Source organism: Passer montanus, unplaced genomic scaffold, assembly GCF_014805655.1.
Source record: "Passer montanus isolate IOZ18808 unplaced genomic scaffold, ASM1480565v1 scaffold132, whole genome shotgun sequence".
NCBI classification, from domain to species: domain Eukaryota; kingdom Metazoa; phylum Chordata; class Aves; order Passeriformes; family Passeridae; genus Passer; species Passer montanus.
The window spans coordinates 1117108-1132110 of NW_024360055.1; the positions used below are offsets into that span (position 1 = coordinate 1117108).

The 15003-nt window shown below is 52.2% G+C and overlaps 2 protein-coding genes across 6 annotated transcripts in view; one reads left to right on the plus strand and one right to left on the minus strand.

Annotated features, from left to right (window-relative positions):
• KCTD20 (potassium channel tetramerization domain containing 20) overlaps positions 1–5750 on the minus strand; it is a 30889-nt gene extending 25139 nt beyond the window's left edge. The window contains exons 1-3 of one of the 4 annotated variants that reach the window (XM_039699346.1): positions 3289–3304; positions 2717–2804; positions 1679–1803 (exon numbers count right to left, since the gene is read on the minus strand). In XM_039699346.1, the coding sequence (XP_039555280.1) occupies positions 1679–1743 (65 nt within the window). In that variant the 5' untranslated portion in view covers positions 1744–1803; positions 2717–2804; positions 3289–3304. Of the gene's footprint in view, positions 1–1678; positions 1854–2716; positions 3018–3288; positions 3305–5500 lie in introns of those variants that run through there. The other 3 variants (XM_039699343.1, XM_039699342.1, XM_039699345.1) reach the window with 3 other exon arrangements.
• Positions 5751–7395: 1645 nt separating this feature from the next.
• Positions 7396–14586, plus strand: ETV7 (ETS variant transcription factor 7). Of its 2 annotated transcripts, XR_005626544.1 has the most exons (9): positions 7396–7746; positions 9872–9989; positions 10250–10414; positions 11061–11168; positions 11978–12166; positions 12443–12585; positions 12909–13009; positions 13441–14128; positions 14383–14586. XR_005626544.1 is itself a non-coding variant. In XM_039699422.1 (8 exons), exons 1-8 carry the CDS (start codon positions 7741–7743, stop codon positions 13553–13555), a joined length of 945 nt encoding a protein of 314 aa, XP_039555356.1. In that variant the 5' UTR covers positions 7396–7740; the 3' UTR covers positions 13556–14340. The 2 variants fall into 2 exon arrangements, 1 of the variants encoding a protein (XP_039555356.1); XM_039699422.1 differs by lacking the exon at positions 14383–14586 and having other exon boundaries at positions 13441–14340.
• The last annotated feature ends 417 nt before the right edge of the window (positions 14587–15003 follow it).

Sequence of the window (15003 nt, forward strand, 5' to 3'; positions counted from 1 at the left end):
AGGTTTTTATTCCTGCAGTAAAAAGCTGAGTAATTCTCAGTCACTCTGACAGTGGGATACATATGACTGTTACATTTTATAGTTCACAAGGGTATTTCTGTATTTGTGTGTTCAGTAGCAAAACCAAAGCAATGGCTGAACATTCCTGCTCCCAGGAGCAATTCATGGATTAACACAATTTTTAACAGCTGCACACAACACATTTGAGGTTGTTCTGAGGGCAACAAGAAAGAAAGAAGCACAAATTGCAGAAGAAATTACTGAATGTTGAGCTTCAGCAACTACAGCCCATGTTCAATGCTGCTTCCAAGACTAACAGATTGATTTTCCTTCTTGATTTCAGGCCTGTGCTTGTGGACCAGCTGCCCTTCAAAAGTCCTTAGTGCTCTTTGTGCTCCAAAAAGTGGATCCAAAGCCCACAGGGGCCAGTGAAGTCTGTGCAGAGGCTGGAGGACACACTGTGACTGCAAATTAGAACTGGAGCAAGACACAGGAGGAGAAATGGTTGTGAAAACTGATGGAATAACACAGGGAAGGCAGGTTCCAGGACACAGCACCTGTAATTACTGCTCTGTAACACTCCCAATACACATCCCCTCCCCACTGCCTGGATCACAAATCCCAGCTTCCCTGCACTGCCATGGCTCAGAACAGGGAGGCTGCTCAGTGAACAATTCACATGGCAAGGCCATCCAAAAGCCAGAGACCCAAAACTGTACCAGCCTTGGCAAAGATGGTCCAGAGTGCTACCCGACTGTCATGTTGGAATCAGAGGGGACATTGGGATCAGAAACCCAAAATCAGAGTGGCTTTCATCAGCAGCCTGGCCAGGTCTCCCCAAAAAACAGATATTGCAATCACAGTTTCTACAAAAATGTTAATGACACCAAATTGGTAATTTCTAAGCTTTACTTAACTCCAGTTATGCTATTTATGAATAAAGTGAAGAAAAAAAGGATGAGGGCTCACCATTCTTTTACATTTTCCCCCACAGAAAAGGTGTTTATTAGGCTGCTTGTCTATGTGGGTTAAATTAGCCAGTAATGTACTGATTCTGTGGCTAAATTAACTTTTTATTAAGAAACTCATTTAAAAATCTGGAGATCCTTTAGACAGCTCAAGTGACCTTTATCAGTAGGCACCAACTCAGCACTTTTCTTGTAAAGAAAGTGCTCATTATCCACACACTCCTCTTTGATCCCCAAGCAGAACACAGCAGTTCCAGAGTCCATCCCAGGCTGAAGCTTTCAGAAGACTCATTTGCATTAATTAGGCAGGATGTGACTTCCTAGGAGGAGGAAGAATTCTCGACAGTGGCTTTGGCAAGCACAGGCACCAAAGAGAGCTCACAGGTGCTATTTCAGGAGTGCTGCAGAGCTCCTTCCCCCAGATCTGGCTGCTGAGCTGGCCTTCCATTGTGCAGTGACTTTCCAAACAGACTCTGCAGCTCTGTGATGCAATTATTAATCCAGTCCCACTGCCTGGCCAATGTCCCCTGGTGATCAGAGCTTTTGGCAAAGGGGGACAAAGGTGTTGTTAACTACAGCACTTGAGCCTTACAGCAAATTCATTACACAGGTGAAATGTTACTTACTTTTCTCTACACCCAAATTTTCTGCTTATGGGTTTTCAGATGTTTAAGTAGAATTAACAGCAAGACTTTTAAGCAATATTATACCTTGGTTCTCCTGAATGTACTGCTACACAGTGAACTGAACACTTGGCTGCCTGTCGTGGGCACATGGAATGAGTTCAACATGAGGTCGAGTGACAAACACATCCTGGCATGGCCCAAACTCAGGGCTGAAAGTATCAAGTAATAAAATGAGATGATGATTCTTACTTCTCATGACCTGTAAGGACAGACTGAGTCACCACACAAAAAATGTTACAATATCCTGAACAGAAAACTCCAAGCAAGTGGTTATGAAACTCTTGGATTCTGAGAAGGCAGGACTGAGCAAGCCAAAACATGAAGGAACTTCAAAGGACTGAGGTAAGATCAGACATATGATCACATCAGCTGAAGTAAGAGAGTTTCTCAAGCCTGATGGTTAAAAATACTTTGGGGAGGCAAATATTGATTACTGGTGTGCAGAGCTCAGGTAAGGACTCTGGAGCACAGGAAAACAAAGTGTAACTGTGAGTGATTTTATACTGGACACATCCAACAACTCTAGATGGATCTTATATGATTTATTTCTGTTAGCACAGAATGATGAGGCTTCTGGAATCTTATCTGCCACTCCAAGAACTGTCTCAAAACCTTTCCAGAAAATAAACAACCCCAAGAAAATCCCATATTCACTTTCTCTGTCTGCAGGTACACACACTTCACACCAAACAACTCAAATGACTTTGCTGCTTGGTTCTCACCACTGTTAAGAAGGATAGAAATAACCAGTTTGGTTCTTTCACCTCCAACTTCTCCCAGCTGCCCCTGCAGCTTGACTGAGCTCACTGAACTCCACTCATTTACAGACAGCAACCACAAAACAGAAAGCTCCCCCAAAATAAAATGATGTAATGAACTCCTACCAGGAAGATCATTCCTTTCCTGCCCAAATCAAACACAAAACTCATCCCCTTTAATTCTGGCAGCTGAAGACAGCATCAACAGATATCAAAAAGCATTTCACATGCTGCAAATTAGTATGTCTTGAAACAAACACAAAAAAAATCAGCACATGCCTATTTTCATGACAGCAGAACTTACTTTAACCTGTCCTTAATTGCTTTAAGATAAGGTGAAGAAGGTCTAGACACAGTCTTCTGCACAGGCTTCCCCTGGTTTACATAAGCTGCTGCATTCCAGGCATAAGATCAGAACATGGATGTTATTATGGAAAATAAAGACAATTGTTGTACAGGCTGCTTTGCAAAAGAGCATTTGTTAGTGATGTAAATACAGAGTTATGCTATAAACAGAGTATTTATTTTAGCAAAAGGTGGCTGCTTCCCTAAACAGAATAATAATAAAGGCACATGGAAATCCAGCCTGGAAAATAATAACTCTCACAAGCAGCTTTGCCTACACACTAACCCACAGTTCCTGACTGAAATAATTCAATGTTTTGATGCTCAGATCACTGAAAACACTTTGAGAACTGAGCACTGAGGTATTTATAACCCCACACACTAACCCACAGTTCCTGACCGAAATAATTCAATGTTTTGAAGCTCAGATCACTGAAAACACTTCTGAGAACTGAGCACTGAGGTATTTATAACCCTCCAAGCCAGGTGACTGTGAGCAGTGCAGCCTGCACAGGGTAAACAAGGACACACCTGAACAGGGAAAGCTCAGGGTTCCCCTTGATTCCCAGACACAACTTCCTTCCAACAGGCTGTTTGTGGCTGCTGCTACTGCCAGCAGGAAGGACTGGGGCTGAGCTGAGGATAAGGCTCTCACAGGGACCACAGGTGACCTCTCTGCCTTAAAGCCATAATCTACAGCTACAACACCATTTGGGTTACAGCAACCCCGGCAAAACAATTCAAAACACTCTCCCTGATGAGAACAGAGGTTCTCAATCTGCCAGGTTTACAGAACCCCAGAATGGTTTGGGTGGGAAGAGACCTTAAAGCTCATCCTGTTCCACCCTCCCCATGGCAGGGACACCTTCCACTGTCCCAGGTTGCTCCAAGCCCCATCCAGCCTGGCCTTGGACACTTGCAGGGACCCAGGGGCAGCCACAGCTGCTCTGGGCACCTGTGCCAGGGCCCCACCACCCTCATAGGGAAGAATTTTTTCCCAATATTCCATCTAAATCTACTGTCAGGGTGAAGCCCTTCCCCCTCGCCCTGCCACTCCTGGCCCTTGTAAACAGTTTATCTCCACCTTTCAGCTCCCAGAAGGCCACAATACAGTCACCCCAAACCTTCTCTCTTCCAGCCTGAACAACCCCAAATCTCAGCCTTTCCTCACAGCAGAGCTGCTCCATCCCTCTGTTCATCTCAGTGGTCTCCTCCAACAGCTTCATGCCCTTCCTGTGCTGGACCCCAGGGCTGGAGGCAGCTCTGCAGGTGGAGTCTCACCAGATCAGGGCAGAGGAAGAGAACCCCCCCGTCCCTGCTGCCCACGCTGGGGAGCAGCCCAGGGCTCTGGGGGTTCTGCGTCCAACACTCCTGACCAGGGCACGTCCAAGCAGCTCATGCCCAAGTCCTTCTCCCAGGGCTGTTCTCCAGCTCTTCATTCCCAGCCTGGATTGATACTGGAGGCTGACCTGACCCTGATGCAGCACCTGGACCTTGGTCTTATTAAACCTCATACCCAAGACTGCATTTTTATCATCCCTTCCCTGAAGAGCCTCAGGTCACTGAGATGGCAGAACAGAGACAGGCAGGACCACAGCTGACACAAAACTGTGCCTAAGAGGTGGGCTGAGGTCTCACCCACTCATCCATTCAGTGGAAAACCCCTCAGAAATTCCTGCTCCTTCCAAAGCACAGTGGGGCCAGAAATGAGGGATGAAAAGGAAGGTTAACTCCAGCTTAAAAACGTGTTTAAGAAGAACACTGCACCAGCCTACAGCCCCAGAACACGTGTGGGAGGGTGGTGTGTGTCCAGCCAGCACCCCGAGGGGAGGCTGGGTCCATCCTGGGGGTGGTGGGCACAGCACGGGGCACTGGGCACAGCCCCGGCCTCACACACAGCCCAGGAAAATGGGAACACGTCTGGGACACGAGGATGCAGTGCTGACCTGGGGATAACAGTGCCAGCCCCCAGCAAACACACAGTGTAGGAGACCCCCTTCGTGAATAAACACTACAAAGTGGCAGCACGCCCATCCTCACAGACAGCCCCCCTCAGTGCACACAAGGCACCCTCAGAGCAGCCCCCAAAGCTCTCCCAGCACCTCCAAAGCACATTCACAATAACAGGGTCCACTGTGGCCCCCAAACATTCCCTCAGCCCCACAGCCCACTCCAGCACACCCTGTGTGACCCCCAGACACCCCCTCAGCCCCACAGCCCACTCCAGCACACCCTGTGTGACTCCCAAACATTCCCTCAGCCCCACAGCCCACTCCAGCACACCCTGTGTGACCCCCAAACATTCCCTCAGCCCACTCCAGCACACCCTGTGTGACCCCCAGACACCCCCACATCCCCTGTGATAACCAGACACCTCCCAGACCCCTCATCCACGTCCCCTGTGATCCCCAGACAGCCCCGAACCCCCTCCAAAGCTAATTCACAACAACGGAGCTCCCCGTGACCCTCAGCGAGCCCCTCAGCCCCCACCCCCGGGTTTCCTGTGACCCCCCAGGCCCCTCTCGGCCCCGCGCTCTCCTCTGTGCCCGCTGGGCCAGGAAAGCCCCCCCTCCAACCCCTTTTCCGGACACAGAGCGCACTGAGCGCGCCCCAGGGCCCGTAACCGCCCTCAAAGCGCCGAGGGCACGCAGAAGACCCCCAGAAGCCCAGAGGAGAGCGGGAAGGGGCCCGCAGAGCCCCGCAGGGTCCGCGGCCGCCCCCCGGCCCCCGAGGCCGCACTCACCGCGTCCCCGCCGCGGCCGCTCCCTCAGGCGGGCGGTGGGCGGGGCCCCGCCCCTGAGACCCGCCCGCCGCCCACGCCGCCCTCTGATTGGGCCAGATCCGTGATTGGCTCCCCAATTTGCCAATAGAAACCAAGAAAGCATGAGGGGGCGGGGCGAGAGGGCTTGGCTCCCGCGGGGAGCGGAGCCCGCCCAGTCCGGCCCAGTTCAACCCAGTCCCGCCCAGTCCGGCCCAGTTCAACCCAGTCCCCGCCCAGTCCAGCCCAGTTCCCTCCTAGTTCCCTCCCAGTTCAGCCCAGTTCCCTCCCACAAGCACCTTTTTGTCCCTAAAAGCGCCTCCCAGTCCATCCCCGTATATCCCAGTCTATGCCGGTGCCCCCCAGTGGTTCCGGAGCCCTTCTAGTGCCCCTTCTGCTCCTAAAAGTACTCTTCGTGTCCCTCCCAGTCCCATCCGACCCTGTCCCAGCGCCTCCCAGTCTATCCCAGTGCCTTAACAGTCCACTCCCAGTGCCTTTTTTGTCCCTAAGTACCTCACAGTCCTTCCCAGTCCTGTCCAGTCCCTCCCAAATCCCATTCAATCCCCTCCAACTCTCTTCCACTCACTCCCAGTCCATGCCAGTACCCTCCAAATTTCTTCCAGTCCATCCCAGTGTATCCCAGTGCCCTCCAAATATCTTCCAGTCACTCCCAGTCCATCCCAGTCTATCCCATTTCCCCTCCCAGTCGCCTCACAGTGCCCCTTTTGTTCCTAAAAGTGTACTTTTTGTCCCTCCCAGTCCCTTCAGAGCCCATCCCAGCCCCTCCCAGTTGCCCCTAGAACCCCTTTCCCCTTTCTGCTTTTCCCCCTTTCCTCCCTTTTCCCTTTCCTCCCTTTCCTCCCTTTCCCCTTTTTTCCCCTTTCCCCCCTTTCCCCTTTTTTTCCCTTTTTCCCCTTTTCCAGCCCAGTCCCGCCCAGTCCAGCCCAGTTCCCTCCTAGTTCCCTCCCAGTTCAGCCCAGTTCCCTCCCACAAGCGCCTTTTTGTCCCTAAAAGCGCCTCCCAGTCCATCCCCGTATATCCCAGTCTATGCCGGTGCCCCCAGTGGTTCTAGAGCCGTTCTAGTGCCCCTTCTGCTCCTAAAAGTACTCTTCGTGTCCCTCCCAGTCCCATCCGACCCTGTCCCAGCGCCTCCCAGTCTATCCCAGTGCCTTAACAGTCCACTCCCAGTGCCTTTTTTGTCCCTAAGTACCTCACAGTCCTTCCCAGTCCTGTCCAGTCCCTCCCAAATCCCATTCAATCCCCTCCAACTCTCTTCCACTCACTCCCAGTCCATGCCAGTACCCTCCAAATCTCTTCCAGTCACTCCCAGTCCATCCCAGTCTATCCCATTTCCCCTCCCAGTCGCCTCACAGTGCCCCTTTTGTTCCTAAAAGTGTACTTTTTGTCCCTCCCAGTCCCTTCAGAGCCCATCCCAGCCCCTCCCAGTTGCCCCTAGAACCCCACATCGTGCGTGTCCCCACATCCCCGGGTGTGCGCGGGGGCAGGCGGGCACCCTCCAGGTGTGCTCGTACCTCGCATTGCTCCGGGACCGGTGCGCCGCTTCCCCCCTTTCCCCCTTTATCCCCTTTCTTCCTTTCCCCCTTTTCCCCTTCTCCCTTTCTCCTTTCCCCTTCCTCCCTTTTCCCTTTTCCTCCCTTTCCCCCTTTCCCCCCTTCTCCCCCTTTCCCCCTTTATCCTCTTTTCCCCTTTCCTCCCTTTCCCCTTCTCCCTTTTCCCCCTTTCCCCCTTCCCTTTTCCCCTTTTCCCCCTTCCCCCCCTTTTTTCCTCCTTTCCACCTTTCCCCCTTTCCCCTTTATCCCCTTCCCCTCTTTCCCCCCCTCTCCCCTCCCTCCCGGCGGTCAGGAAGGCTGAGCCCCGCTCCCGGAGCTGCTCCCGGCGTGTCCCGGTTCGGTCCCGGTTCGGTGCCGGCTCGGTCCCGGTTCGGTGCCGGTGCGGTGCCGGTGCGGTGCCGGCTCGGTCCCGGTTCGGTCCCGGTGCGGTGCCGGTTCGGTGCCGGTTCGGCTCCATCCCGCCGGCGGAGCTCTCCCGGCGCTGCCGGTACCGGGCGGAGCGGGGCGGGGGGATCAGGACGCGGCCCCGGGCGCTGCCCCCGCCGCTCTCCGTCCCCCCGGGGCTCCTTTCGATTTCGCTTTCCGCCGGGATCGCCGCGGGGACGGGAGCGGAGCGCTGCGGGCGCGGCCGGGCTCCGCTCGCACCCCACGGCCATGCAGGTAGGAGCCCGGCCCTTGTCCTCGGGACTGTCCTCCCCACCCCGGCCCGCTCGGGATTTCTCCTCCTCAGCCGGGGCTGCAGCTTCATGCCCCGGGGGTGAGCCCCTGCCCCATCTCCAAGCGGGCTCACGAAGCCCGGAGCAGCCGGGAGCCTCTGTTCCCGCATTTGGTTCTCAGCAAAAAGCTGCTCTCACACATCCGCGGGTTCCTTTTCACCCTGCTTTTTCTCACCTTCCCGCTCGAACATCCCCAGGGACAATATTTCCTCTTGAAGCAAAAAAAAAACAAACGCCATCTCAGAAAAGTCTGAAAGCAGCTAAGCAGGGATAAAAGAAAGAACATAAAATTAGTATAACATAATAAAAATTCAGAATGTATCTTGAGGCCTAGAAATCTTTAGGAGCAAGAAAAATACCAGATTTGTTCGGGTTTTACTGTAAATTTCGTTTCTAAGAGAGTCACATCGATGGGAGAAAATTAAAATAACTTTTAGAGCGTTCTAGACAAAATACACTGCTGATTTCTTTCACTTTTATTTTCCCCATAGCTTATTGCTTAGAGTGAATCTGAAAGACAGTTTGCATTGCTGCCAAGCCTGCTCAGAGTTTATTCTGGGGTCTCACTCTTCTCCTCATGCAGTGTCATGTAGCTGCCTGCTTTTTAAATCCAATCCAGTGACCACCAAATTGTCCTTCTGCTGAAGAAATCCTCTCACCACCTGCTGCCTTCCTCCTGCTGTAACTCCCAGGGAAGCATTTTTCCCTGGACTGATGCACTGTATTGCTCCTGTCTCCTCTTCTCCTGATTTTGGGAGCTTCAGCTTTGCATTTGTGTCCAGCTCCCATCTCCTCACCCTCATTTTCAGAGGGCTCAACTCTGCCCATACACACAGTTGGCTGCTCTAAATCACCTGCAAAAGCCTGCCTGAGCCTGAGTGCTCAGGGTTGGTAACTGCTTCAGAAAATACCATTTGACAGCAAAATTGTTAATTTTCCAGTGAGTGAAGCTGAGAAATTGCTGGGATTCACATTAATAGGTTTTTAAGGGGAAACATTATCTGCTTGGCTGCCAGTAATATTTCAAGATGTAGATGTGGCTGGAAGCAGGATCTGAGCTCCCTTCTGGCTCACATGCCTGGCTGAGGGGGAAAAGTAATTCTTGAGGGGGCCAGAACTCCATGGAGGGTGAGCAAGAGGAGCTTGCATCTCCCCAAACCATGGGATGGCCACTTCCACTTATGCCCAAATGATCACTGGGGACAGAGTGAGAGACCCCTCTCCTTTCAAGACAAAATCAAAGCACTGTTGCCAGGTTTATTTTCACGGCTCTAGAGAACTGAAGTGCTCTTCTGGAACCTTGAGCATCCATCGAGCATCAGAGGGTCCTGCAGGAGCACAGGCACTGCAGGCTCTGCCAGCCTGAGCTCCATCTCCTGCTTCCCATGGGGAGTGGGGATGGATAATCCATCCAGAGCCTGCATGAGGGCAGGTTCCTCTGCTAAAGAGCTGGAGAATGGGATCTCTTGGCAACCAGGGGTATGGAAAAGTGAGAGGAAGAGCTGTAGACAACACATTATGGTTTCTGTGGTTGCTGAAAGTCTGGTCAGAGAAAGAGTCAGATAAACTTTCCCAAGCATTTCTCTGGGAAGTTTGAGAAAGATCAGAGGCGGAATTAAAACAATCCTTAATCTTTACAACAAGCGTTTTAAACATACTATTTACTTATAAAATATTTGCAAGAAGGATGTTATTCCTAATTAACCAATAGTATAAAGAGTATAAATTAAAGACCAATCAAATCCAACTTTATCATAACTATCTATAAAAGAATATCTAGTGTCTAATAAAATTTATATTTACCTTCTAAAAACCTAAGAGTTTATTTATGTCACTTCATTCATCCACCCTTAATACAACAACAACACAGGTCACATCACACTGCTATAAGAAACCAGTTAGGAAATACTGGAGCAGGTGAGTGTCTTGGTTTGGAAAGCCAGGTGTCCAACTGCCATCCGGATGGCAAAGAGAATCCAATCTGCCTGGCAATCCAGGACATGGAGGCACCTCCAAAGCAAAGGCAGGACCAGAATTTCCCCCACTGATGTATCTGATCTTTTCTGCAGGGCAAAGTGGCCATCAGCTCTTCCAGCCCCGTGGTGGCCGTGTCGGTGCCACCCCCATCCCAGGGCAGACCCTCACCCATCAGCACCGGGCAGATCTTCAGGCTTCCAGGGAGGCTGAGTGAGTAGAAGTTAAGCAAGTCAGTGCTGCCCAGAAAGGAGTTGCCATGGGGTGGGACAGGGTGGGTACAGCCATGGTGTCCCACCCAGGGACCATTCCCTGCTGGCAAGGGGCACAAGGCTTCCTCAGGGGTCATTTTCTCTATTTGTGGTGTTTTTGACCTGTGAGTGCTTAATGTAGAGGGAAAGTTTGGTGATGGAGAAGAAGCCCCACCCTGCCACTCAGCAGTTTTGAGAAGAGAGCTGTTTTCCTGGTTTCAGGAATCCAGCCCTCCCTGTGGAGCAAGGAGGATGTGATCCACTGGCTGCGATGGGCTGAGGAGGAATATTCCCTGCGGCCCACGGAGCAGAGCAAGTTTGAAATGAACGGCAAAGCCCTGTGCATCCTCACCAAGGACGACTTCAGACACCGAGCTCCCAGCTCAGGTTAGAGCCAGGGGCTTGTGAGCACCATCCCAGAGAATTGTATCTGCAGGGACCCTCGTGGCAGGGAGGAATGATGGATCTGACTCCATGTTCTCAGAAGGCTCATTTATTATTTTATGATCTATATTATATTAAAGAATACTATACTAAACTACACTAAAGAATATAGAAAGGATACTTACAGAATTCTAAAAAGATAATAATGAAAACTCGTAACTCTCTCCAGAGTCCCAACACAGCTTGGTACTGATTGGCCAAAGAGTCAAAACAACTCATACCAGAATCTAAAGAAACAACCTCCAAACACCTTCCAAAGGAGCAAAACACAGGAAAAGCAAATGAGATAATATTGTTTTCCTTTTTCTCTGAGGCTTCTCAGCTTCCCAGGAGAAAAACCCTGGGCAAAAGGATTTTTCAGAGAATGTAAATATGACAAAGGAGTGTTCTGCTGAGAGCACTCAGTGGGTCCCAGCAGAGTGGGTTTTATGCTGGAGATGAGGACAGCTCTTCCTTTCTCTGGTCCATCTGATCTGCAAGTACTTTAGGACGGGGAAGAACCCCACGCTGTGTAGTTCAGAATCTCAGCAACGTTACCTGAGAGGCACCATTGCCCAAAGGCATCTGAGCAGAGCTTCCTTCCCTGCAGGGGACGTGCTTTATGAAATACTCCAGTTCATTAAAACTCAGAGAAGAGTGCTGGTGTGCAGCCCCTTGCTGAACTCACCCTTCAGGAAAGCCAGGAGCACAGAGGAAGGTATGAGGGGAGAAAAATCTCCTGGGAGAATGGCAGTGTCCAGCAGGCAGAACCTGGGCTTGGAGCTCAGCCTGTGAAACCATCCCACGCCACCTGGGAGAGGCAACCAGGCCCAGCAAAGTCCAGGTCACCTGGGGAGTTTGTAGTGATGCAGCAGGTCAGAACCGGTGCTGTGGGGGTCTGTGGCAGACTGGCAAGGCTGTGACTTCCCTAAAAAGTCTGCCTGCAGGTTGAGATTTGGATCAGGGATGGTCAAAGCCAGGCAGAGGCACAGCCCTGCTGGAGACTAGTCCTGCAACAACTGGGAAAGGGCTGAGGAGCTGGGCTGAGCTTCCACAGAGCTTCTGGGTCAGTGGGTGGGGTGGGGAGAGGGCCCAGGTGAGGCTGGTGGGGGCCAGTGAGGCTTCTTTGTGCCCTTGGGGGGCCCAGGTAGGAGTTAGGGTGGGGTTGGATTGGTGTCAGGGGCTGGATGTGTGTGGAGATGCATCTGGGAGCACTTTCCTGTGTCCTGTGCGAGGTAATTAACACATTAATTCTCCACAGCAATTTTCCAGGGGATGCTTGTGCTCTGGGGCCTTTTCCTATGCCAGTTTTTCTTCGGCATCTGACCCTTACCCTAGCTGGCATCTCCTCTAACCCCCCATGACTTTGTGCTTCTGCAGCCTTAGGGAAATCCCAGGCTTTCCTCTGCTGGGCTGGTCCCAGGCTGATAACCACCCCGGGCTGTCCCTCCCCTCCTGTTTCAGGGCTTTGCAAGGTCTGGGACCCTACTGAGCCACAGGGTGCTTATTAGGGTTTTTTTTTTGCAGGTGCAGACTGCAGTGCTGAGGCTGGCCCAGTTGTTTCCTCGCGGCTGGGCTGTGCAGAGCAGCCCCTGTTCCACAGCCACACGCAGCCCCTGAACCTCTCCCACCACAGCTCAGAGAGTGGCTGCAGGCCAGGTGCCATCTGCTCTTTTCCTGCTACCCTGTCAGCCCCAGTGGATGGGAAAATTGCAGGTAATGATGAATTTATAGCCATGTTCCTTGGGGAAATGGGATGGTGCTTTGTCCTGTCTGCCCATCTGTCTCCCTTCCCCTCATTCCGTGCTTTTCCACCTCAGTTTCCCCACCTGAAAAACTGTAATTGCTCTGAGATCTCGCAGTGAAATTGCCGTGCCCGAGCTCTGATTTCTCCTCACATTTATTGTCGCTGCTAAACGCGCGTCCCTGCTGCTGGGGCAGCCTGGCTGAGCACGGTGGCAGCTCTGGGAGCAGCAGGTGCCCTGTGCCCAGACTGCAGGCTGCTCTGGGAGTACGTGTACCAGCTGCTGGCCGACCGCCGCTACGAGCCCTACATCAGGTGGGAGGACAGGGAGGCCAAGGTGTTCCGCGTCGTCAACCCCAACGGGCTGGCCCAGCTCTGGGGCAACCACAAGGTCAGTGCAGCCGAGAGGCAATTTGGCGTCCCTGAGAAGGAATTTGTCACCCCTGAGTGTCCCTTTTGTGAGCTGCTCCCTTGGTCTGGGGGACACGGGGGTGCAGGGTTGGTGAGAGATGCCAGCCTGGTGGTGACAGTGGGACTTGCTCACCCCTTGGAAAGGAAACCATGAGGGCAGTCTGGGTTAGGGACCCACACTACAGACCCACGATGCCCCAAACCTCCTCACATGTCCCACGTGTGGCCCTGCTGCACACAGAGCCAGACCAAGAGCTGTTGCTCGCTTTTGCTCAACACCCCACATTCCTGTTCCCCTTCCAGAACCGGATGAACATGACCTATGAGAAGATGTCACGAGCACTCCGACACTACTACAAACTCAACATCATCAAAAAGGAGCCAGGGCAGAAGCTGTTGTTCAGGTGAGGTGAAGCAGAGCAGAGAAATGAGCTGCCTGGGACAGCATGGATGGGGCGTGGAAAGGTGATGAGCCCCAGATGTTGGCAGCTGCTTCATCCAGCAGCATCCTCAGTGGGTTTGTGTCCAGCTCTGTCCTGTCCAGCTGAGACCTCAGTGCTTCCTGGGATCCTCAGCAAAGCCCAAGGATGGCAAATCCCCTCTGAGCTCCAGGGCTCAGCTGATCACAGACTCACAGAAGGGTTTGGGGAGGAAGGGACCTTAAAGCTCCTTTCATTCCACCCCCTGCCATGGGCAGGGACACCTTCCACTCTCACAGGTTGCTCCAAGCCCTGTCCAACCTGGCCTTGTTGAGGGCAAAAGCTCCAGCATTTACAGCCTGGTTTGGGGCTGGGCTTGGATGTGCCCCTGAAGTCATCACAGAAATGTATTTCAGGTTTTTGAAGACTCCTGGGGAGGCTGGCCATGAGAAATCCAGCAAACTGGAGCAGCTGGAGAGTGAGGACCCTGAAGATTTGAAGGAAGACCCACTGGAGGTTTCACCACAGTAAATCTTTGGAGGCTTCACTTCAGTGCATGACAGGGACCTTGTGCTTTGCTGGGCAGTGCTGGTGTCTCCTGCCTCTCCTGGACAGAAGGCCATGGAGCTGGCCTGGATTTCAAAGCCTTCTGCGAGCCAAATCTGGGACATCTCTGGGGTTTCATTAGCAAAACACACCCAGAAGCTGTCCCCAGCCCCAAGGGCACAGGGGGATGTGTGGGCTGGCCTTCTGCTGGTTCCTCTCCTTCCCTGTGGGAGGGAATGTGACATTTTTGCTCTGAAATTTTGATGCTTGTCTTTAAGGTCCAAACCTGTGGAAAAGATCCCTCTGTTCCTCCAGGGAGATGAGCAGAGCAGAGCAGAGCACGAGCGTGAGCACCTGCTGCTCTGCCTGGGCAGTGGGAGCTGTGCCCAGCTGTGAGCAGGGCACATTGCAGACTGCAGCGTGCTGGAATCTCTGTCTGCTCTGAGATTGCTCCTGGGATTGAGGTTAGGAGTGTGCTGAAATACCTGCCTGATCAGGCCTGGCTGAAGCTCCATGGCTGCCCATAGCTGATATTCACTTTAACTCCTTTCCCTCCAGGTAATGACTTTTGTAATTACTTTTGTGATTAAATAATGTGAAAAGAAACAAAGCCAGTAACAAATGTGACCCCACCCATGGTCAGATATGTGATTATTTGTTTTGAATTTGAAGCAGGAATACCTGAAGTGAACGGTGTCTGTGTGTGAGTGTGAAAATAGAAAATATCCACTACTATTTTCACTTCTCTTTCCACAGAGGAAATAAAATGCTGTGACTGTAAGGTTGAAAATCTCACTTCTTTCTGTTTGAAGGTCTGAAACTGGGAAATCCAAGCTTTCCTCATTTAAAACCAGCTCCTGTGGGCACCCAGATCTCCTCCCCAACATCTTTTGGCAGCTGCTAAGCCAGAGGCCACCAGTCTGAGCTGCTCAGCAGCTGATGGGTGAGCACAGCACAAACACGTGGTTTCACCATGAGGTTTCCACCAAAACTGGTTACTGCCAGCCTGAAATTACAGTCCCTTTGGCTGTAACTGGTCTTGGTCCTGCAAAACTGCTTTACACCTGCAGCCTGGAGATGCTAGGTGGGCAGTAGCCAGTAAGAGAGAGTGGTGGGATGGGTGGTGGCTGGATGGCAAAGCTTCAGCAGTGCCACATCTCTGGAGAGCTGCCTGAGGAGATTCAGTTCCAGGAGAAATCACCAGCTCAGTGGCAGAGCAGAGGTGCTTGAAAATTTGAGTGGGGGAGGAGAAGGAAACGAGGAGCTCTAGTGGGGCAAATGAGTGTGAGGTCACAGCCTGGGGGAGATCCTGGCTGGGAGGGGAGGCCACAGTCCCTGCTAAGAGAGGGGGCTAAAGGCTGCCAGCACCCACCCAGCTGCAGCCTGGGGATGCTCCACAGCAGGAAGGTGCAGTGAAGCACCTCGTCCTTCCT